The sequence below is a fragment of the Macaca fascicularis genome, chromosome 5 (genome assembly GCF_037993035.2).
Source record: "Macaca fascicularis isolate 582-1 chromosome 5, T2T-MFA8v1.1".
In the NCBI taxonomy this organism is placed as follows: Eukaryota; Metazoa; Chordata; class Mammalia; order Primates; family Cercopithecidae; genus Macaca; species Macaca fascicularis.
In genome coordinates this window covers 94,356,181-94,379,852 of record NC_088379.1, presented here as the reverse complement: position 1 = coordinate 94,379,852, position 23,672 = coordinate 94,356,181, and the positions used below count along the sequence as shown (strand labels likewise).

The 23,672-nt window shown below is 37.5% G+C and overlaps 2 protein-coding genes across 36 annotated transcripts in view; one reads left to right on the top strand and one right to left on the bottom strand.

The window, feature by feature from the left end:
• FAM13A (family with sequence similarity 13 member A) overlaps positions 1–23,672 on the top strand; it is a 371,035-nt gene that overhangs the window by 265,725 nt on the left and 81,638 nt on the right. For 6 of the 35 annotated variants that reach the window (XM_074040150.1, XM_005555412.4, XM_074040149.1 and 3 more), the window contains exon 1: positions 6,939–7,164. The exons of the other annotated variants lie outside the window; for them this stretch is intronic. In XM_074040150.1, coding sequence (XP_073896251.1) covers positions 7,136–7,164 — 29 coding nt within the window. In that variant the 5' untranslated portion in view covers positions 6,939–7,135. Of the gene's footprint in view, positions 1–6,938; positions 7,165–23,672 lie in introns of those variants that run through there. 35 annotated transcript variants of the gene reach the window in all.
• LOC102146316 (ubiquitin-ribosomal protein eL40 fusion protein-like) lies at positions 17,010–22,684 on the bottom strand. Its single transcript, XM_065544571.2, has one exon. The coding sequence runs from the start codon at positions 17,476–17,478 to the stop codon at positions 17,095–17,097; it is 384 nt and encodes a 127-aa protein (XP_065400643.1). The 5' UTR covers positions 17,479–22,684; the 3' UTR covers positions 17,010–17,094.

Sequence of the window (23,672 nt, the reverse complement as noted above, 5' to 3'; positions counted from 1 at the left end):
GCACAGCATAAATTCACAATAAATACTTGTTGCTTTACCTACACGTACTCCTCCAGCTTCTTCTCCCTTTTTTATTGACATTTCGCTGTTGTTGATAATGACGATGATATTGTCCTGTAAGCCCCGAAATCCACTAGTGTTTTAACACAGTTTGTTGGAAAACTAGTTTACTGAGGATCTTGTATAACAACACCAGAATATCTAAATTATATGTGCACTAAAAGTCTTGGCTTCATGATTCTAAATAATTCATGTTAGATTTAGTCCTTACCATTTATGAATACCATGCATCTTTTGGAGTGCATTGCTCCTTAGTGTGTTTTACAAAGATTGACAAGAATATGAGGAAGAACTCTTGCCTGAGACTCACTCTGTCACCTAGGCTGGAGTGCACTGGTGCAGTCATGGCTCACTGCAGCTTCAATTTGCTGGGCTGAAGCGATCCTCCCACCTCAGCCTCCCAAGCAGCTGAGACCACAGGCACTCACCACTGTACCTTGCTAATTTTCTTTTTTGTAGGGATGAGATCTCACTATGTTGCTCAGGCTAGAAGTACCTTCTTATCAAACTTGTAAGAAATAAGTTATTTTAATATATCATTATATCTTAGGAAATAAACCTATCTGATTTTAAAACAATATCTGAAAATACATTACTGTGGCCAAGAAATGTTCTTGGTTCTTTGGTTGTTTTCAGTTGATGTTGAAATTAAAAGAAACACAGCCACATGGTTTTTGTTGCTCTTGATAGGACAAGAGCAAATGCAGATATTGCCAAACAATTGGAATCTGCTGAAGAAGTTATGTAAGAAAATTAGAAATCTGCAAGCCAGCTAAAATGTGGAAAAGGAAATTGACAACCTGGGAGAAACTGGATAATGTAGAATGATTAAAAGATTTCAGAAGGTTTGGATAGAATCTTACTTTTAGCACATCTGTGATTGCACATCAGTGTATAACCCAGGTAGTTTATTCCTTAAGCCAGTTATTTGTTAGTATTATTTTTCATTTGAACTTACATGTGGCATCTAGTTTATCTTATGTGTAGCTCTACAGTGGAAAATGTTAAAAAGTGGGTAGAATATTGCTTGATAAGTTTAAATCTAATAAACGGAGCTATACTTCAGAATCTGTAGAAGAGTAATTGATGTATTCATTAATTCATTCTGCACTTATTGAGTGTTCTGTGTCAGGGCTGCAGGAAAGATATAGTTCCTGTTGTGGAAAACTTGCATTCCAAAAGGAAGATAATATATACAGTAGATTCAAATAATAATAAAACTGTGCAGGAAAAAAAGATAAATATCATCGATACAAAGGGCTACATGACTTTAAAAGGTCAAGAGATTTCTTTGGCCAGGCATAGTAGTTCACACCTGTAATCCGAACGCTTTGAGAGGCCAAGGTGAGAGGACTGCTTGAGCCCAGGAGCTCAAGACCAGCCTGGGCAACATAGTAAGAACCCCATCTCTACAAAAAAATAAATTAGCCAGGCATTTTGGCACACACCTGTGTTCTCAGCTACTCAGGAAGCTGAGGTGGGAGGCACAGTTGAGCCCAGGAGGTAAAGGCTACAGTGAGCTGTGATGATGCCTGCCATTACACTCCAGCCTGGACAACAGAGAGAGACCCTGTCTCAAAAACAAACAAACAAAAGAAGATTTCTTTCAATTAGCCTAGACCTAAAGTACAGGTAGGATTTTTCCTGAAGGGAATGAAATGGGAAAATATTCCAGACAGAGGGAACAGCATGAACAAATACTTAGGATAGAAAAGTTCAGGGCAGGTTTGAAAATAGTGACCCAGGCATGTCTGGAGTTGTTTCCTCAGGGGAGGTTTAAGCAGCTGAATCAGAGAGGCAAATTGGGGTTAATAGGTGGAGTGTTCTAATCATCATATTAAAAGGATTGGGGTTCATGTAGGAGGTAGTTGGGAGCTATTGAAGTTTTTGAGTACAAAACTTACCAGATCACAAGCATGGTGGGAAATTGACTAATAGTGAAATGTGTGCTATGGTGGCACACATTTTATTGTGTTATTCTGAGAGTACAGATAACCTAGACAGATTGATTATAGAAACATGACGGGGCAATCAATAGACTGGTTGAAGGTAGGAGAGGAGGGAGAAGTAAAGATGACTCATGGTTTGAATCTGATTCACAAAGGGAATAATAACATCATTATCAAGAAGGACCAGGAGGAAGAGAAATTTGGAGATCAGATAATATGAAGTCTTGAACGTTTGACTGGGTTGATAATACTAATAATTACTGAGCACTTAATTATTTGCCAGGCACTATTCTATGTATTGTACATGCATGGTCTCATTTATTCCTTAGAGCAGCCTCAGAACTTTTAAACAACCTGCCAAGGTTGCACTGCCTGTCAGAGGTGAAGTCAGGATCCAGTCCCCAGAGGTGTAATTCCAGCACCCAACTTATTGAATGCATGTATTGAATGGTGTTAGTCTTGGAGGCAGAGCTAAACGAAGAGGAAAGACAGATGAAATAAAAAGCGAATGTTGATCAGGAAGGTTTGGTGAATTCCCGGAAAAGATCACAGAGAACCAACTGAAGGTGAGTGTTTCCAAAAAGTCAAGAGTAGGAGAGGATCTAAGAAAAGACATTTGGATTTAGTGGTCAAAAGACCCCTGATGGCCTTAAAAGCAGTTTTGGAAAAGTGGTAAAGGTCAAAATCCATTGGCATGGGATGGAGGAACAAGTAATTTATGAGGAAGTGGAGGCAGCAGAGATAGACTTGGTGGAAGTCTGTAAGTGGGAAGGAAGAGGAAAATAGCTCTGCAGTACCAGAGGATAGGACTGCTGAGAAGCACTTTCTAATACCACTCACTTGGTTGCCTGTCATAAGGGAGGAGAAGCGAGTAGTGAGGGGCAGATCTAAGATGTAGGAGAGAGACCAGGCTGCTTCCAGAGGAAGGAGAAAATGATGAGATCCAATACACAGATAAGAGGCTTGAGTCCTATATGTGAGGACCCTTTCTCCTAAACCAAGAGGAAGTCAAAAAGAATGAGGCAAGATGTGTGTTGGAATGGGAACGGGGGTGGTAGGTGGAGCAGAGAAGACCAAAGGCACTCGCTTATGTTTGATGATCTTGACTTTCTCAGTCAATTGGCAGGTGAAATAATTAGTGAGTGAGAGAGGTTCTGGTTTGTGGCACCGGAGAAGATTTGAAGCAGTTGCTGTGGGAATGCAGTGAACAGTCAAAGATAATAAAAAAGGTTGCAACACAGTATTGTGGTTCAAACTAAGGTTAAGTATTATGAATTTTTAGTATAACTAGTTATCAAGTTATGAGACTTTTCTTTGTAATTTTTAGCACTCTGGCAATAGACAGCCCAGCAGGCAGGACTTATAAAGGGGGAAGAAGTGGGAGATGCTAGGGAATCCATTTTAGAAATAACTAGGCCAGGTGCCGTGGCTCACGCCTGTAATCCCAGCACTTTGGGAGGCCGAGGTGGGTGGATCACGAGGTCAGGAGATCGAGACCATCCTGGCTAACCCGGTGAAACCCCGTCTTTACTAAAAATACAAAAAATTAGCCAGGCGTGGTGGTGGGTGCCTGTAGTCCCAGCTACTCAGGAGGCTGAGGCAGGAGAATAGCGTGAACCTGGGAAGCGAAGCTTGCAGTGAGCGGAGATTGCGCCACTGCACTCTGGCCTGGGCGGCAGAGCGAGACTCCATCTCAAGAAAGAAAGAAAGAAAGAAAGAGAGAGAGAGAGAGAGAGAGAGAGAAAGAAGGAAGCTCAGGAGGGTCAGGAATGTGCTTTTTTTTTTTTTTTTAAACCTACATGCCAGTTGGTTTGATTGCAGGCTATCCTCTGTGGATATCACAAAACAATTGGAGCTGAACAGAGAGCGAAGTGAAAAGGCAGAGGAATGGGAGAGGGAGAAGTGTTGGAGGTTAAGAGGGACGCACATTAAGGGGCTCCGTGAAAGGGAAATGTAGCCAGGGAAATGCAGTTGAAATACCGTGTTTGAAAAATTAGAAATGACAGAGGTCATGAATGGCACTCCCACTCCCTGACTATGCACTGACAAGAGGATGTTAGAAATAGAAATAAGAAAGGTATTTAAGTGATCCAGAACTCTGGCAGTGGCTGGGGTAGAGAGAAGGGGCTGCGATCAGGTACAGATTCATAAATGATTGTCAAATAATGCCCCCAAAATAGATTAAAAAAAACACAAGAAAGAGGAATTGTTATAAATGATGGAGACTTGAAAAAACATGTAGTTACAGAGTTATAGCATTAATTACTTTTTTTAAAAAAACATTGACATTTTATGTAATATGGCATGTTAGAGGAATGTTGATAGGGCAACTTAATGTATTAGGAAATATATGTGAAATCTAATATTGAATGTAAATTGCAATTCAGTTTAATGTATTTTGAATGCATTGAGTGTAAATTGTAGTTCAACTTAACATTTTTTTTTTAATGCTGGGTTCTTTATTATTGAGCTTTTATGTCTATTTTAGCCAGGTAGTATTAATGTGTTCATAAAATTCAGAAAGGACAAAAAATATTTCTGTCACTTGAATGTTAACTATTTCTGAAAATATTTGTATCTTATAAGATATTTAAAACATTCATGCAAGGCGCGGTGGCTCACGCCTGTAATCTCAGCACTTTGGGAGGCTGAGGCAGGCGGATCATTCGAGGTCAGGAGTTCAAGACCAGCCTGACCAACATGGTGAAACCCCTTCTCTACTAAAAATACAAAAATTAGCAGGGCATAGTGGCAAGCACCTGTAATCCCATCTACTCAGGAGGCTAAGACAGGAGAATTATTTGAACCCAGGAGGCAGAGGTTGCAGTGAGCTGAGATCATGCCACTGCACTCCAGCCTGGGCGACAGAGCAAGACTCCGTCTCAAAAAAAAAAAAAAAAAAAAAAAAAAATTCACACAGAATAGAGCCAGCACTGTGGTTCCGCAGTTCCTCTATATAGCAATGAGTTCCAGAGTAGACAGGAGAAATCTCCAATCCAGTTTCTGTTCTGCCACTACCTTTCCATGTAAATATGAACAAGTTATTTTCTAGTACCAAGTTTACTCATCAATAAAATAGATCTTATGATGTATAATTGTGATTTTCTACCTCAAGCAGCTATTTAAAGTGTTAAGCTTACACCTGTAATCCCAGCACTTTAGAAGGCTGAGGTGGGCGGATCACCTGAGGTCAGGAGTTCGAGACCAGCCTGGCCAACATTGTGAAACCCCATCTCTATTAAAAACACAAAAATTAACCAGGCATGGTGGCAGGCGCCTGTAATTCCAGCTACTCAGGAGGCTGAGGCAGGAGAATCACTTGAGCCTAGGAGGCGGAGGTTGCAGTGAGCAGAGATTGTGCCACAGCACTCTAGCCTGGGTGACAGAGCAAGACTCCATCTCAAAAATAAATAAATAATAAATTAATAAATAAAGTGTTGAGCAAGAGTTAAAGTCATCTTTTTAAATAAAAAGGTATGCAAATATGCAGAACTAAGTTGTGTTACTAGAAAATCAAATTAGAATTTGTAAATCTAGAATCAAAAAAGTATAGACAATTTCAATTTAAATAAGTTTGGGGTTAAATCAACTCCTTTTGTTTTAAAAAGCTGATTTTAGTTACTGATAGTTTATCATTATATATGAAGATAGTTTTAGGATGGCAAATCTATTTTCATAAACACAGATTATTTAGTCAGACAATGAAAATGTTTTTATTAGCAGGTATAGCAAAGAAAAGCAGATGCCTTATAATAAATAGGACCTTGTGTTCTAAATTCAGAGTTATGAGTGGTCTATATAAAATTGGGGAAAAGCTACAGAGGAAGGGGATACCTCGTGCCTACAAGCCCTGACTGTTTCGGAATGTCATGTTCCTTCTAATACTGGAAGTGATGGTCTGGACTATGTGGTAATTTTTTACAACTCATGATGTGAAAAAAATCTCATGTAAATATATTTCTGCTATTTTTCTTACAATGTATAAAATCTATGAGTTAGGAATTATGTTCCTAAAAATAACACCCTGGTATTCCACATCAAAGAAGAAATTATAACGGGAAGGTAATAATTAACAGACATTTAGAAGACTTTATGGAAAAACTGATTTTGTGTTACCTATTAAAAAATAAATAAATAAAAAGCAACCTCCCCAAAATGCTGTTGATGTTCACGGAGAAAAATAACTGTGTAAACACATTCAGTTTTATAAGACTAAAATGCAGAAATAATAAGCTGAAACAATTTTCATGAGGGTGGATTCTGATCCCTTAAGAACTTGGGCAGAGACTTAGGGCACGTATCCTCCCCAGAAGTGGAACTACGTGCCCTGGGTGATGTCACCAGCGACTAGTAACCACCGCAGTGTAAACAAACATCAGCAGGAAATACATGTGGGTAGGGCAAGGGTCTAGAGGCATGCTTTCCTTCTAGAAAAGTCTCACGCCTTTCAAGGCTAGTGTTTTTGTTTTGTTTTAAGGAAGAAAGGGGACGCAACATAACTCTTGCCTTCTGCTACAGAAACCTTTAGTTTCGTGGGCAGTGTCTTTCCTTGACAAATGGAATCCTTGCTGGCAGTCTCTGTAATGTTGAGAAGTACAGGACTCTTGGCTCTTGCTGCACTTATTGGTTGCTTGCCCCAGACTGAAAATCTTGTCTGTGGAACTGCTCAGAGGAAAGTTTCAAGTTACCAGAACTAGGCAAGCCCACTGAGGAGCAGGAGCAGGAGGAGAGGAGCAGGAGGAGGAGGAGGAAGAGGAGGAGGAGGGACCATTGAGGAGCAGAAGGAGTAGGGTGCGGGGGAGGAGGAGGAGCGCCTTTAGTGCTGCAGCAGCTGCTCCTCTGATTGGCCGGGTGGTTCAGCTGCTTCCCTGGAACAAAAGGTCAAAGTGGACTGCAGTGTAAATGTAGAGAAGCAGCCAATAAAATAGCATTGCCTGAAGAAGTTTGGAGGCTGAGAGCAGCAGCAGACTGGCCAACTGCAGAGCAAGTTGTTTCTCCAGCCGTGCGGTGCAGCCTCATGCCCCCAAGCCAGCTTAGCCACTGTAAGAAGACGTTCACTGTACAGACGACCAAACTTGCCGTGGAAGAGACAGTTGTGAGATTCCCTTGCAAATTTACATACGAGAATGGCTTGTGAAATCATGCCTCTGCAAAGGTAGTATTCATTCCTATTTTATTTTATTCTGCTATGTATTTTTTGAGTGGTATCAAGCCATATAACTTTGCCAGTACTTGGCATCTTTTAGTAACATGCTGCAAACTGTGTAGAGTCCATTGTACATATGGTTCCTCCCTAAGAACAGAAAAAATTAAATATTATACTGCTCTTTTACTGACATTTTGCCCAATTTATCTTTTTCACTTGGTTTTTGTATTTAGTTATATTCTCTGAATGGAAATGAATATAAGAAAATACCTTCGAAATCTGAAGAAAAACATAGACTGAGAAGTATAGTGAGTGAGTTTATAATAAAAACTGAATCAGCTTCTTAGCAGTGTCTCTGCTAAGGCTATTTTAAAGGATGTTGATAGACTGAAGACATTTTTAAAATGCATCACAATATTCTTCTCTTCTGGAGTTCAGATTTAGGCAAGGATTTTCCATCAATAAGTACATCATAATATGTGAGAATAAATATTAAGGATAACATTTCCCCTTCAATAAGTCCAGACAGATTTATTACACAAATAGCATTTTTTAAAACTGCTTGGTAAGAATGATTGAGCGCAAGACTGTTTTTGTTCCTTCATGATTATAATACAGATTGTGGGGCTGGGGGGAGCGAAGGAGTTATACTTTTTGCAGAGAAAGGTAAATTTAAACAAAGGGGCTTATAAAAAAGAACTCTGTTGGTGAACTAAGAAATGAAGAATGTATGACTGGAGAGGGCCTCAGGGCTGCCCAAGGTCACATTTTAGGATTTTAAAAATTACTTTTGCTAATCATATTGTCCCATTTCAACTTCAACTGCTTTACATGCAGTGGCATTTCATTCCATAGAAATGTTTCATTTAGGAAAACTATAGAAGGTTTTATTAGTAAAAAAAAAAAAAAAAAAAAAAAAAATTTAAAAATCAAATAGTAAATGCGATTCATTTGAGGATTGAAAAAAAAACTAGACAAAAACTAACTTCATTTTTAAAAACCATGCCACAAATATTTCAGTGAATGTTTTTGTTTTAGCAATGAAAAATAAGGTTTAAAACACTGTTTATTTGTAAAATGGTTTCTACAGATACTTACAGTGAAATAAAACAGTATAGTCATTTTTCCTTCACTGTACTAACAAGGACACCGTCATGGGAACCTCATGGGGGTGTCCGAAGAGTTGCTTTTGTAAAAATTAATAATCCAAGGGAGCAGAAAGTAGTTTACAAATATATCTAAAATTTTTCTAAATGAACTCAGTGAAAATGTCCGCATGCTTAAAGCTTGTAAGAGACTACAACACTTTGTGGAGTCTTGATCTGGTTTCCAACTTTAAAGTTGGAGACATTTTTCCCTTTATAATGACATCAGTTCTTAAGGGTTTTAAGTGAATTGTATTCTAGATAAGAATATTCGCTAGTACTGAACTCTGTGATAGCCACTTGATGCTATAAAACGGTTAAGAAAATAGATCTTTATACTGTGAAAACATTGTTTAGGCAGTCAAAACTATTAAGGCTAAAATAAAACCATCATTATTTCCTGGAAATTATTTTGTATTTTTAGTCATGATTAATGAACCTAGTAGGAATAAATGGAGGAATAATTTGAATTTGCATTCAAGAATGTTGAGTTGCTACTTTTGTTTCTTTGCATTACCATTCTGAAGAGCGCTGCTACGTGCATTCACTGCGGCAATGTTTGCCCAGCTCTTAGAGTTTAATTTGACTGATTTCCCTGCAATCTTTACTGCCAGCCTGTACCTACCTTTGATTATAAACCTCCTGAAGGTAAGGACCAGGTTTGTGCAGTTGTCTTTCTTAAGCGTGCCTTGTGAATGTTAGCATTTATGTGGAAAACTTTCCTGCCCTTACGTGTAATTGTTTCTTCAAATCCCAGTTTGATATCTTTGGCTATTGATTTTTGTGACTCTCATGGTAATGATGACTATTGCTGACTCTCCCCACCGTTATGGGCCTGAAGCAGGAAGGTTCCAGAGCCTTAGTAGTATTCTTAGAATGAGTGCTTTGTTGCATTCTGTTTAAGAGCACCAAGGAATAGAAACTACATTGAAACTGGATGAGTAAAAGAGTAGCTTTAAATAGCAGCTAAAGAAATTCATGCTCACTATTTGTATGTAGCAGAGAGTTCAATGCTTCTCATACTTTGAGTACATGAGAATTACCTAAGGAACTTATTTTTAAAATCAAATCCTTCCCATTGCCCTCCTTCCCTAGACTCACTGCATCCAAATCTGGAGGTATCTGCATTTTAACAAGCTTCCTAAATCTGATGCAGATGGTCCACCCATAGAGAAACACTGATCTAAATTCTAGTTAATGATTATAGTGCGTGTAAAGCTTGTGACAGCTGGCATATGTAGGAATCTAGCATTATACTACTCAACATCTCCAAATAGCATATTTAATATCTGACCTTATGTGAGGATTTTTTCATAATTGATGCTTTCATTTCCTAAACTGTCAGTTTTACCCATTAAAACAAAACATACTAAAGTGTTAATATTTTCTCTTTGATTGAACACTGCTCTGTACTGCCAGTACTCCTAAGGTAATTAAGACACAGCTTTCCTTCAAAGAGGTCACATACCAGTTAGGATGCAGACACATTACCAGACAATTACAGTACCATGTGGTGAATTCAGTAATACACAGTATGATTAGCATAGTAATAATAGAGATGTGCCTAGATGGATAATATTATCCTGTGTAAGTGTATGATCTTATTAGGGGCATGTTTGTCCCCTAATGTCTACTTACAATTTTCATAAATGCCTCTTTAGCCTTTCTTAGCATATTGTGAGAGTGTGTAGAAGATACGTTGTTACTGCTAATCTGTAGCCAAGATGAGAATAACAGATAAGGTCAAAAACTAAAAATGAAATAAAATGTGTCTTGCTATCTGTTTATTATGGAATGTTATTGGTAGAGTTTCCAGGATGGAGTTGGCTGTTTAGAAACGGATGATCTTTAGAAAAAAACATGGCAGAGGCTGAATGTTTAAATTACGACCTTCTCTAAAGTCCTTAGTTCTTAATGATTCACTACAAATGGCTTAAAGACAGGATCTTATTAACTATCTCTATTGAGATAATTAAACAGTCCCAGTTATTTTTTTTTATTATTATTATACTTTAAGTTCTAGAGTACATGTGCACAATGTGCAGGTTTGTTACATATGTATACTTGTGCCATGTTGGTGTGCTGCACCCATCAACTCGTCAGCACCCATCAATTCGTCATTTACATCAGGTATAACTCCCAATGCAATACCTCACCCCTCCCCCCTCCCCCCTCCCCATGATAGGCACTCCCAGTTATTTTTTAAAATACTAAAATATTTACAAACTACCTATAGCTAATAATAAAACTCAACATAGTGTATCAACTTATATGGATATTCTTGCCATCTGAAAAAGTTCCTTGAGAAAAATAAAATAATATCAGAAATAAAGGGAGAAACTATATTAAACTAAGAATTGAAATAGAAGTTTTCGCAGGTGACTAAATTTACCTTCTGTCACTGAGATGTTTTGTCAGATCTCAGGCTTAGTTTGTACCACAGACTCTGTACAATTCTCATTTCATTGAGTTTCCTTCCCCTTAGATATTGTGGGTCTGTAGGTAAGGATCTCTATTTTATGTATAGAAAGACTCAAGCAGGCTAAGATACAAAGTTTTAACTCTGAGTCATATCTAAGACAAAATTCTCAACTTTCATAGCAGTATTTTAATTTGCAAGACTAACTTTCCAGTAAACGACCTTAATTTATATCCACAAGGGATAACGATGGCAGATGAAGTTATGAACCTGTGAGTGCTAATGATTGATGTAGATTATTTGACTTCAGTGCATTGACATCTGCTTTCATGTGTTGACATCCTGTTCTTTCCTGGGTTTGTCTACCAAAGTGAGAAGCTGAAATCAATCATGTCTATGTAATTATTTTTTTTCATGTAGCAAATAATGATATCAAGTGTGTATTATCGAATATTTGTTTGATGATGGTGAAGCACATCATAATTCCAAATTGCAGTGGCTCTTCTTCAAAACAGACTTAAAGGAAGAGGATTAATAAACATCTATTAGTAGCCCAACATCTAAAAGTTTCACTGAAGCTTCTTATCAGTAGAATTCATCAACTCTTCCCAAGCATTGGTCTTTAGAATACCCTTTTGCCAACGTAAACATCAGTAACATGGGGATGATATGGGAGTCCACCAGGGAAGAACCCAGGTAATGTTGGGCCAGCTTGTGAGTTTCTTTGTGGTGTTAGAGAGCCCTCTACTGCTTGTGGAGATGACACCTTTCAGTTAATTTATCTAGAAGTCTCTGTTTTTCCTAACTTGTTGGCACTCTGGTAGCACTCCTGGCTCTGCCCCCTCCCTCAACTAACACAGTCTAGGAGGGAGTTAAAAGCTGCCTCACTTCAAATCTGGGCCAATGCCTATGGGTTGTGTGTCTGAATTTATTCTTCATCACTGTCATTCAGAACAAATAAGATCTCTCTAGGCTCTGTTCTCACATGATGGTTGAATTACCCATGGAGCCCAAATATTTGCTAATTACTCCAAATAAAGAAGATAACATGAACTTAGGTGAGGATATTTTCAAATTTTAAGATCATCCTGTTTAAACTACTGAAAAAGTAAAGATGTTAGCTATTCAGTACAAACCAGTGGTAAACTTGCCATCAGAAAACATATACAGACATGGACAACTAAGTTAGTTGGCCATATATGAATTTGAGCAGGTCATTTTCATTGTCTATAAGAGATGATACCACTCAAGGTACTTATTTTATGAGGGAAATTTTGGAGTTAAAGAATGTGATAGGACCAGGCACAGTGGCTCATGCCTGTAATACCAGCACTCTGGAAGGCCAAGTCTGGGGAATCACTGGAGGTCAGCAGTTTGAGACCAGCCTGGCTAACATGGTGAAATCTGTGTCTACCAAAAATACAAAAAGAAAAACAAACAAACAAACAAAAACTATATGGGTGTGCTGGCATGCTCTTGTAATCCCAGCTACTTGGGAGGCTGAGGCACAAGAATCACCTGAACCCTGGAGTTAGAGATTGTAGTGAGCTGAGTTCACGCCACTGCACTCCAGTCTGGGCGACAGAGGAAGACTCTGTCTCAAAAAAAACCAAAAAGTGATAGTTTTGGTTTTGTGGGGTTTGTTTTGTTTTGTTAATGATGAAACTACTCAGATGTAAAGGGCATGTTGCTTTTCTTTTAGTTTGTCTTCTTATGCTTACAATGCACTTTCACTTCCATCAGTGCAAGATTGCTTAGCACAGTTTAGGTAGTGCTGTATCATTGTATTGCACTTCATCACATCAATATTGGAAGATGACCTCTAGAATTGTTTGCTGGAAGTACTGTTGAAAATAGAATTGAACCAAATTTCTTGAAACTCTCAAAGGCTTCACCCTATTTTTCCTAAGAAACTTACATTTGTCTGTGATGATCAGAATGGATTCCCAATGGAATAGTATGTTCTGTTTTAAACCTTTTTAATGCACTATTTATTCTTACCATAAGAAGAACTAGAAATAACTTTTTTTTTTGGAGACAGAGTCTTGCTCTGTCACCCAGGTTGGAGTGCAGTGGTACAATCTTGGCTCACTGCAACCTCCACCTCCAGGGTTCAAGCAATTTCCCTGCCTCATCCTCCTGAGTAGCTGAGACTACAGGCATGCACCACCATGCCCAGCTAATTTTTGTATTGTTAGTAGAGACAAGGTTTCACCATGTTGGCCAGGCTGGTCTCGAACTCCTGACCTCAAGTGGTCTACCCGCCTCAGCCTCTCAAAATGCTGGGATAACAGGCATGAACCACCATGCTTGGCCATAGAAATCACTTTTTAACAGCTTTATTGAGATATAATTCACATACCATACAGTTCACACATTTAAAATGTGCAGTTCAGTAGTTTTGAGTATATTCACAGAGTTGTACAGTTTGTATGTAATCGTATCATCAGTTTGCATGTAATCATATCATAGATAATCTTTTGTGACTAGTTTCTTTCCCTTGGTATAATATTTTCAAGATTCATCCATGTTGTGGCATGTATCAATACTTCATTGTTTTTTATGACTGAATAATATTATGATATATGGATGTAGCAAATTTTGTTTTTCCATTCATTAGTTGATGGACATTTGGGTTATTTCCACCCTTTGGCTGTTATGAATAATGCTGCTATTAACATATGCAAAAGTAACTTTTGAGAATTATGAAAATATAGACTCTATTTTAGAGCCAAACGGATCCCTAGAGATAACCTAAGTCATAGCTTCCGTTTTCAGATGATTGAACTCAAACACAGGGAAATAAAATGACTTGCTCAGTCACATATACAGAAACAAATGGAAAACACTCTACACACATGTCTAAAGAATAGCCATTTGTACACGAAGTTAATGATCATGGCATGTATTTGGGATTAATAGTGGAGTTTTCCCCCATTAGAAGCTTAGTAAAGGGAAGAGTCTATTGTCATTCAAAAGAGAAAAACTAGCTAACTGGCAGAGGAAACTGATCTCCTGACCTTGCTCCCGTTAGCAATGAGCTCTAATATATAGACACTTACTGCACTAGAGATTAAAAATGACTCTGGACAGGGCAGCTTAAGTTGTTTTTATGTTAGGCACGTAGCAGGTACTCAGTAAACACTTGTTGAATTGGAGACTACAAAGAAATTTAATGGAAGCATATCAGAACACTATTGTCCACAGAATTTCTAAAGCCTTCCATATAAATTTCTAGGAATATTCTTATACTAAAATTTGCAAGTAATTTACTCACCCTTAGTTATTATATAAGCATTCCTGTAGTGCAAAGAAAAAACAATTTGGAATGTTACTTCTGTTTACATTGCAGAGTATTTGATATTTACCCTGAGAAAGAGGAAATAGTTTTTAGTTTATTTCCTAGAGTTACTGTATTCATTAATGCAGTTTAAGGAAAATGAAGCTCCTATTTTACATGTACATTAAAATAGGAAGGTTTCCTCTTCTGCTTCTTTTTTATTATATAATGATGGGATAAAAGACTATTTTGTAATTATCTGGAATTAATTCTACTTTGGTTTTTTTAAGATAAAGATTTATTCAAAAAAGTTGAATTTACCTTTGATTTTTTTTTTTTTTTAGAAAAGAACTTGGATTATCTTATTCCTATACAGATAGCAACCATTACTATTTTGTATTTGGAGAAATGTTTTGTCATAGACACTGAGCAGTTTATACGCTGGGGATAAACATACTTCTGCAATGGAAAATGTTAAGAGTGATGTTACATTCAGTCTTCTTTAATTTTTCTAAGTAGATGTAGCTCAAAATTGAATTTCTAATAAATATTTTAAAGTTTTCAGATTATAATAAACATTTGCAGGTCATACAGTATCTCAGCTGATAGGGATACACTGAAGGAAATTATGACAAGCCCATTTTTACACATAAAAATGGCAGATGAACTTTGTTTTGATCAAGTACACATGAGTACACTTTAAAAATTGTAAATTAATCTTTCGACCTATGTCCTTTTCTTGCGAAGAAATTTGTATATATTTCTAAATTTAAAATCCCTTTCAAATTTTAAGCCATCATTTCAAGATAAGCTGTAAAATAAATTTGACTTCTGATATCAGATATAGACTTACAGTATTGTTGCTAAACAAATACCGGACTCCAGAACCAAAGTATAGTACATTATAACCCTTATGCAAATTATCCCAAAGCCAGATATAGAAATTGATTTTAGTTTTTGCACGAGAAAAGGCATGTTAATGGGAAATAGTAGGGCCAGGGGTGGTAAAAACAAGATAGGGAGAAGCCTCAGAAGTTGCTCTTTAAAATTAAGGTGCCTAAGTAACAAAGTGAAAATAATGAGGTGGGGGTGTGGTTTAAGACGTACGTTTTATAATACCTTTAAAGACCAAGCTCAGGAAAACATGGTATCTTCTCATCAGATCTAAGAATAAAACTCAGGGAAGCTGGGCGCGGTGGCTCACACCTGTAATCCCAGTGCTCTGGTAGGCAGAGGCAGGAGGATCGCTGGAAGCCAGGAGTTGGAGACCAGCCTGGGCAACATAGTAAGATTCTGTCTCTACAAAACTTTTTTTAAAAAGTATCTGTGCATGGTGGCATATGCCTGTAGTCCTACCTACAAGCTGAGGTAGGAGGGTTACTCTAGCCCAGGAGTTTGAGGCTACAGTGAGTTATGATCATGCCACTGTACTCCAGCCTGGATGACAGATTAAGACCCTGTCACCCTCCCCACCAAAAAAAGACTTCAGAAGACTCGAACTTACTAGAAATAAAAATAAAGAATTGAACTGCTTTACTCAGATCATTATATTAAAGGAATGGAACTGAAAGGCTAGAGAAAAAATTAAGCATTTAGAAAAAAACAATAAGTATCAGTATTTTACAGTCAGCAAAGTGATTATAAAGAGAAACTAATTTCGCTGTCTAGGTTAAAATAACTCTTGAAACTAAAATTAGAAATTAAATGCTGGCCTGAATAGACCATTGATACACTGTGTTTTACTTTTATAAGTGACTTTCCTTTATTTTCAACTCCTTGATTTAATAGAAACCCAAGAGCCTGCCTGTTTCTCCAGTGTCAGCTTTCTGGCAGGTCACTGCTGCACCACGGTGCTGAACTCCCTCGATTGCCACACCTGCCGAGTTATTAATTCTCCCATGCTTTCAAAGCACATTCTGTCTCTCTCTCTCTCTCTCTCTCTCTCTCTCTCTCTCTCTCTCAGAGTTCTCGTCCTGTCCATTATCTTTCTCCCAGAAATACCTACGTGACCCTCAAAATTCACTCCCTGTGTGGCTTATCTAACTGAACCTCAGCTAATCTGCCAGACTGCATAGTGCTTCAGAGTGGAAAGGCTGGAGCTCTGACTTCAGACTTGGATTGGAACCTCAGCCGTGACTGCCTCTATGGCCTTCAGCCTGTTAATTAACCTTTCTAAAACTTGTTCTTCTTATCTGAAAAATCTGGTTAGTAATTCCTTCCTCCATGATGTCTTTGAGGATTGAATGAGATAATGCACATAAACTCTTAGCACAAAGCCTGGCTTTTTATGGTGAGCTCTCAATCAATGGTAGTTATGTATGCCTTTTTTTTTTTTAATAATAATCACATTTCAAGTTTCCATTTCTCTGCTATCTTGTAAATTCCGTGAAGGGTGGGATTGTGTTTTCTTAGCCTCTGTATCTCCAGCACCTACCATGGATTCTAGTAAGTAGTGTACACTCAGAAAATGTTTCCCGTATGAGCACCTGCCCATGGTTGTAGAAGCACCCAAAGCCCAGGTATAGGTTGACATCAAACTTTCATTCACTTTCCAGTTGCTGCTCATCATCCTAAAAAGCAGCAGAAAGTCAAGATGATGTCAGAAACAAGCCTTGACCCATTTTGCTGGCACAGTCCTCCTCTGGCTGAGGTGAGGGTGTTCAGGAGAGGATGACAGGATAATTTGCGTGCCTCCTGCACATCTTTGTCTCAAGAATTCCACATTCAGAGTTAACAGTTTGGGAAATTGTGTATCTGTTAAATCAAAACTGTATTAAAAAACCCTTAATAAATTTGCAGTAAGGTAATAATTGAAAGAAGTTAGCAAAAACAATTTTCTTTTTCCTTCTTTCCTTCTACAGGTATCCCCGTATTCTTTTGATTTTGTTTCAGTGACTAAAGATTTGAAAATTATTTACCAATGTTATGAAAAATATTTTTTCATCAACTAATTTCATCCCCCCAAAGGATGTGGTGTTGTATTTTTTTTTTTTTTTTTTTTTTTTTGCTGTTCCAGTCAACAAAAGGGACGCTTTATTGAGGCTCCAGGGCCACAAGGCCTGGGCAGGAGGCTGCCCTTCAAGGAAAGAAGAGCCTTATTTGACCTTCTTCTTGGGGCGCAGGTTGTTGGTGTGGCCACACTTCTTCTTGTGGCAGTTGACAGCACGAGGGTGAAGGCGAGCGTAACACTTGCGGCAGATCATCTTGTCGCGGTTGTATTTCTGGGCAAGCTGGCAATGGGAAGGCTCAATAATGCCACCTCGCAGGTGCAACACCAGGTGCAGGGTGGACTCTTGGATGTTGTAGTCTGAAAGAGTGCGGCCATCTTCCAGCTGTTTGCTGGCAAATATCAGCCGCTGCTGGTCAGGTGGGATACCCTCCTTGTCTTGAATTTTGGCTTTGACGTTCTCAATGGTGTCACTGGGCTCGACCTCAAGGGTGATGGTTTTGCCCGGGAGGGTCTTCACAAAGATCTGCATGTTTGCATCTGCAGCTTGGCCGCCTCGCTGAAGAAAAAGAGGGTTGTTGTATTTTATGTTCTAAATTACTGCCTCCCTAAGACAGTTTTTATGTTTATAATAATGATAAACATCACTTTTCTGAACAAGATCTCAAAGACAAATGAAAGCTTCCAGCTGCCTTGAAAATAGTTTGGGGACTAAACCCAACATTTCTTCAAACCTTAAACAACCTTTGTGTTTGGCGTGAAGTGAAATAATTTTTTTTTTTCCTGCTCTCAAGCCAGAACAAACAGATATAGTGTGTGGCAAGGCCATACTCAAACATTACCTTGCCCGAACATATCATTTTCTGGGTTCTCTGTATACCACAAAGAGTACAGTGTTAAAATTATGGGCATAATGGCAAAGCTCCCACCTCTAATTGTGCAGTTGGAAAAAAGAAATTATTTTCTTTAAGTGAGGATGGGAGAAAACCCATGGCACAGCTGCAGATTCATTAAGTTTTGAATAGATGGGAAAAAGAAAATTTAAAATAATCAATGTACAGATATCAGAGAATGCTTCTAGGCAAAATTAGTTTTACAAATTATAAACAGTATGTTTTCAAAATGTTTAATCAAACACTACTGCAAGCACTCAGCAAAATCTTGATGATACTGATTTTATTCAACAGCCATTTACTAAGCACATGCAGTGTTCTAGGTACCTAGCTAGGTGCTGGTGTTGCAAAGATAAAGACTAATCTGGAAACGAGACAAGCCTCTGAGCCTATGAATTTCAGTGTTATGTGCTAAGCAGCCGGTTATAGCTATGAACAAAGTGTCTTGAAGCCTGGAGGAAGAAGCAGCTCCCTCTCCAGGGTGCTAGAGATGGCTTCCCAGATTAGATGACACTTGAACTGAGAGATGAAGTATTTACCAGGCAGAGAGAGGTGGAGAAAGGATTGAAGGTAGAAAGAACAACATGTACAAATGGAAAGGGTTGCAAAACTGCAATGAGAGGTTTGTAGAGATATGTTGGGTTGCAACTGGGAGGGACTTCATGTGCCAGATTGAGGCATGTGGATTGTATCCCAAATGCAGTGGGGAAGTAGGAGAGGCTAAGGATGAACTGGTATGGAAAACAGGGAAATAGTCTTGCCCCTGCGGAAGACTAATGCAGTGGAAATGGAAAGGAGAGATCTGACTCGAGAGACATGTCCTTTTTTTTGAGGCATAATCCATACAATTTGGTAATTGATCAAATATGTAGGTAAGAGATTGTCAGTCCATTTTGTGCTGCTATAACAGAATAGCATGGGCTGGATAATTTATAATGAACAGATACTTATTTCTTACAGTTCTGGAGGCTGGAAAGTCCAAGCTCAAAGTTCTCACATCTGACAAGGGCCTTCTAGCTCTGTCATCCCATGGCAGGCGGCAGAAGGGCAAGAAAGTGAACTCAGTGAACAGAGAGGAGAGGGTCAAATTCATCCTTTCACCAGGAACCTACTCCCGTACTAACCATCCCACTCCCACAATAACAGCATTAATCCAATCTTGAGGGCAGAGCCCTCATTACCTAATCACCTCTTAAAGGTTCCACCTCTCAACAACTGTTTCACTGGGGATCAAGTTTCTAACACATAAACTTTGGGAGACACATTTAAACTATAGCAGGGATAAACGTCCTTAAGGAAAACAGTTGGCTTATAAACACAGTGTAAATGTTATAACAAGAATAAGATTCTATTCTGTGAGTTCTACACATGTCTCAGCCCAGGATTCCCTGAGAAGTGCACTGTCAATCAATCAGCAGGCAGTCATGGTTCACTTTTCACCTTCTAGCTGTAGAAAGAGATGCAAAACAAATGGAAGGTAAAGCAACTCCTCTTCCCACCCCCTACTTAAGAACTCTGTTCCTTTTCCCCCCGCATGCACATACCCCTACCTCCATGCAATTTCTTAGACATTACAAGCTGTTAATCAGAAGGACATTCAGAGCTGGCACTAGCTGAGTGAGTAGGATTGAAATAGAATGAGATGATCCTTAGTTTTCTCTAAGTATAATATTTCTTTGATTCTAGAAGACAGAATAGGTGATAAACAATGCCACAGTCATACAAATAAGAAAGAGCCATGGAGGCCGTGTCCTATGCAAAATGGTCTCCTTCACTGTGTCTCTGAGTCTCATTCTTGACACCGTCCTATGGTGTAACTAGGGAAGGACTATTTAAGAGAGATTTGGAGATATTCTGTCAGATCCTTCTGGCCTTCCACAACTATGTCATCACGCCCACTACTGGGCATATCCAGATCCATTTTCTCTCTGCTTGTCTTTACCATCTACACTCAGCAAAATCTGTACTTCTTTGGCCCAGAGCTGATTTTGTCAGTAGGACAGAGAAAGAAAGAGTTTTTTTTTCTTTGTCTTGTGAGAACATAGATCTTAATTCATCAGCATTCATTCAGTGTGCATTATATAGCAAGCAAGGGAGATGTGTATTTAGCATATTGTAGAACAGTATTTTTTTTAGCACAACATTGTGTTTATTTCATGAATGATTATAGTTAATAAAAAATACATTATTTAGTTTGAATCAATTGAATGAGAGAAGTTATGGCCTAGAAATAAGAATTATGAAATAATAAGAATAGTTCATTTTAATATTCTCTTGAGTCTAAAATTTAGAACAGTATTTTTTAATTTTGTGGGTCATGATCTATTAGTGGTCATAAAGCCAATTTAGCAGGATGTGACCAATATTAATAACAAAATAGAAAATATCCCAGCAAACTAAGAATAATTTAGTGAAATTTGTGTCTGATTTATATGTATGTATATTGTCATGATATAAAATGTGTTTCTAACTGAATCATCATTAAAACTTTAAAATATTGTATCTGGACTGCTTATGAGGATAGTTCACTTAAATGAGAGGTTAGACAGACTTTTGAATACAGGCCTGGAAACCAAATCTCGGTGTCAGTATGGGAAATTGATTATAGTCAGCATTCCTGTAAATGAACTTTCAGAGCACAGCCTTTGTGTAAGATTGAAGCACCTTTGTTAGTCAGGTTTTTCTGTCTGAATTTGATATGTTCCAGGCCTCTTCCCTAGCTTCAAGTAGTTCCGTTGCTTGGGACAGCATAACTCCAGTCTTCACATGATATTCTGCCTGGGTGCATATCTGTCTCTGTGTCCAAATTTCCCCTTTCTTTAAGGACACTAGTCATATTAGATTCAGGCCCATCTTAATGACTTTATTTTAACTTAATCATCTCTGTCAAGACCCTGTTTCTAAATAAGATAACTTTCTAAAATATGAGAGATTATGGCTTCAGTGTATATTTTGGGGGTGACATAATTCAACTGATAACAATATATTTCAAATTTCCACTAAACAGACAAAAAATGGTAGAAATATTTTTCTATCTTATTGGAATGAAATCTAAATCTTTGGAAGTCTTTTTGTCTATTTGTTTTGCCTTCAAAATAATACTTCTTACTGTTAGCTAAAAATGTCTGTTGTGTGAATACTAACAACTTCAGCTCTTTGCATTTAACCTTTGGTCTGGAAAATCTATTTGCCCTTGAACTGCAATAATTTGTATTTCTACTGGCTAAGATTTGTGCTCTTAGGCACAAAGTGCAAATAATAAAACTATAAACAAAGCTGCCTGGGTTTACAAAAAAGAATTGTAAAATATCCCCCACCCCCAACAAATTACAGCTGCAAACAGTTATGAACTGATCTGAAAACTCTTACATTTGTTTTCCAGAAAAAAAAAAAAAAAAGGGGGGACTTTTTTTTTTTTTTTAATGTTCTTCATTGGGACCAAACCAAAAACCTAAGCAACTGAACAGTGGCTGCCACACACCTCCCCAGTTGGCAGGGGGCGTGGTTAATGACTGAGACTGGATAAATTGAAAATGCTCAAGTACATGTGTTGCACTTTATGGTTTGAGAACAAGGAAGGAAAGGAAAATGTGCTAACTTCACTTATCATTCTCTAAGAAAATTCCTCCCCTTACACTCTGCAGCGCATGTGGAAAATGCCTGAGTTCCTGAAAAAAATGTTTACTTTATACTTTTCTTTTACTTGTCCCTCACTTTCTCTCTCTCTTTTGCTCCTTGTTTTGTTTTTTAAGCCTCATAGATGGTTTTTCTAGTTTCTTCAAAGAATGGCACCAAATTCTTAGCATTTACTTGTTTTTCTGTACTTTTCAGTACTCAAGGAACACTTACAAACTATTTCTTCTGTCTCAAACCACTTAGAAATGTATTTAAAGTGTGTGACTAAATATGCAAATTATGTTAATTTTTTGGTAGCCAGCCACATTAACCAATTAGAAAGTTGAATTCATTAGAGAGTTAAAAAGGGAATTGAATGGAATGGTGATTTGATCGAGTAATTGAAGGTCCATTCTGGGTGCTTGCCCTGGGAATTCTCCCAACATTTGGTTTTTCTTAGACATATACAACAGTATGCCTTTCATGATTTCCTTTAGCTTGCTGTATAATTAAACTGATAGGCATTGCACTGCATTCTGTGGTTTCAGTTTAGAAATTAGTGCAGCTCATGAAGAGATTATCAGTCTAGGTGTCGTTTATTTATGTGCATTAACCAATGTCAAGCTGTATAAAAAGTTAGACAGGACTCTGCTAAAACTTAGATAAAAATATCTAAGTTATTGGCATTCTTGGTAGTAGCTTCTTAGATTTAGACTATTATTTAGGTCTATATGATAAATGTTCTTCCCACAAGCAGTTATTTTAAGAACATAGTACCATGTATCTGAGAACATTAAGCATAATCACATAAATGAGGTGATTGCCCAAATCTCTCAGTGTATATTTGATTTTTTTAAAGTAAACTACTTATAATTGGCTGCTTAAGCTTGGCCATTATTGAGAGTCAGCAAATAGGAAATAATTAAAACATGGAGTTGTTACTGGTAACCAAGGAGGAAATCAAATGAATTCTAAGTTGTTTCAATTTATCATTGGCTTAATTTCATAACACACACTTCCTTCTTCATTCACAGAACATTTGCTTATTTTTAAAAATTAAAAGTGAATCAATTCTCAATTTCATATTTAGGAAAAAATTATGACAAATTATACTCAATTTAGAATTTAGGCAAAATCCTTTAGTATCATTGATCATGACACATTGACACAAAAACAGGAATAGGTGTAAATAATCTTTGTTAAAGATGTTTTGGAGCCTGTAGTAATAGTATAATATGTTCAAACAACTATATAAAAATGGTAATTTTTTCAAATGTTGTGCATTCTGGTTTGTACATTTTGTGGAGAAGTTTATTTTCTTGATTTTATTTGGAAGAATTGTCCTTGGCCATTTTTCTTTAAAATTGCCTTCAAAATCAATGCATTAAATTTATTTCTAAAATGAGTAGCATAATCAATTTGAAATCAATGATTTAGTTGTCTCAAAATGTATGCCTCTGTTTAGATTATATTAATAAATCCCAGAAAAGTGTATTTTTAGGAAAGGGAAAAGAGAAATATGCTTTTAAAATAAAAATTGATTTATTTATCCTCATTTTCTTTCCAAATTATATTGTTTTTCTCAGGTAGTGTGCATGGATTACCCCACTGTGTACTGCTGATTGTTGACTAAATGTAATACTGACTCTGCTTTATTTTACTTAAATTTCAGTGCTTACATTTTCTTTTTTAGAACAAAAACTGGTCAAAATTCAGGGGCATAGCCAAATTAAAAATTTCTTATTTTGTCTTTCATTGATGAATTTACTTTGTGCAAATGCAGGCCAGATAAAATATTTGCTTATGATTAAAGTCTTGTGTTTCTATCAAGAGACATTCTTGACATCGTGCCAGTACATTTTAATAAATTAATCACCTTATAAGTGCTGTCAGGCATAATGCATTACGAATAGACTTTGACTAAGGTGATGTAGAGTTGCCATAATCAGAAGCATGACAAGGAGCTTATCAAGTCCACGAGATCTTGCTGTGGCTGCTGGAATGCAGACTGGCCATCGAATGCGTTTTCTTTACTAACCTAGTCATCTTGCCGTACTTTGATAGGTTAAAAATGAAGGGAAAACAATAAGAAAAATGAACTAACATGTAACACAGTAGTTTACACATGACTAGCTGCATCATCTGAATGAGTTATGTACTCACTCTGAGACTGCTTTTCCCACCTGAATTAAAGAAGAAGCAAGAAGCCAGTACCAGG

Bases quoted from the DNA above. Each gene is read 5' to 3' on its own strand.
- LOC102146316 (XM_065544571.2), bottom strand. From the start codon at position 17,478: ATGCAGATCTTTGTGAAGACCCTCCCGGGCAAAACCATCACCCTTGAG.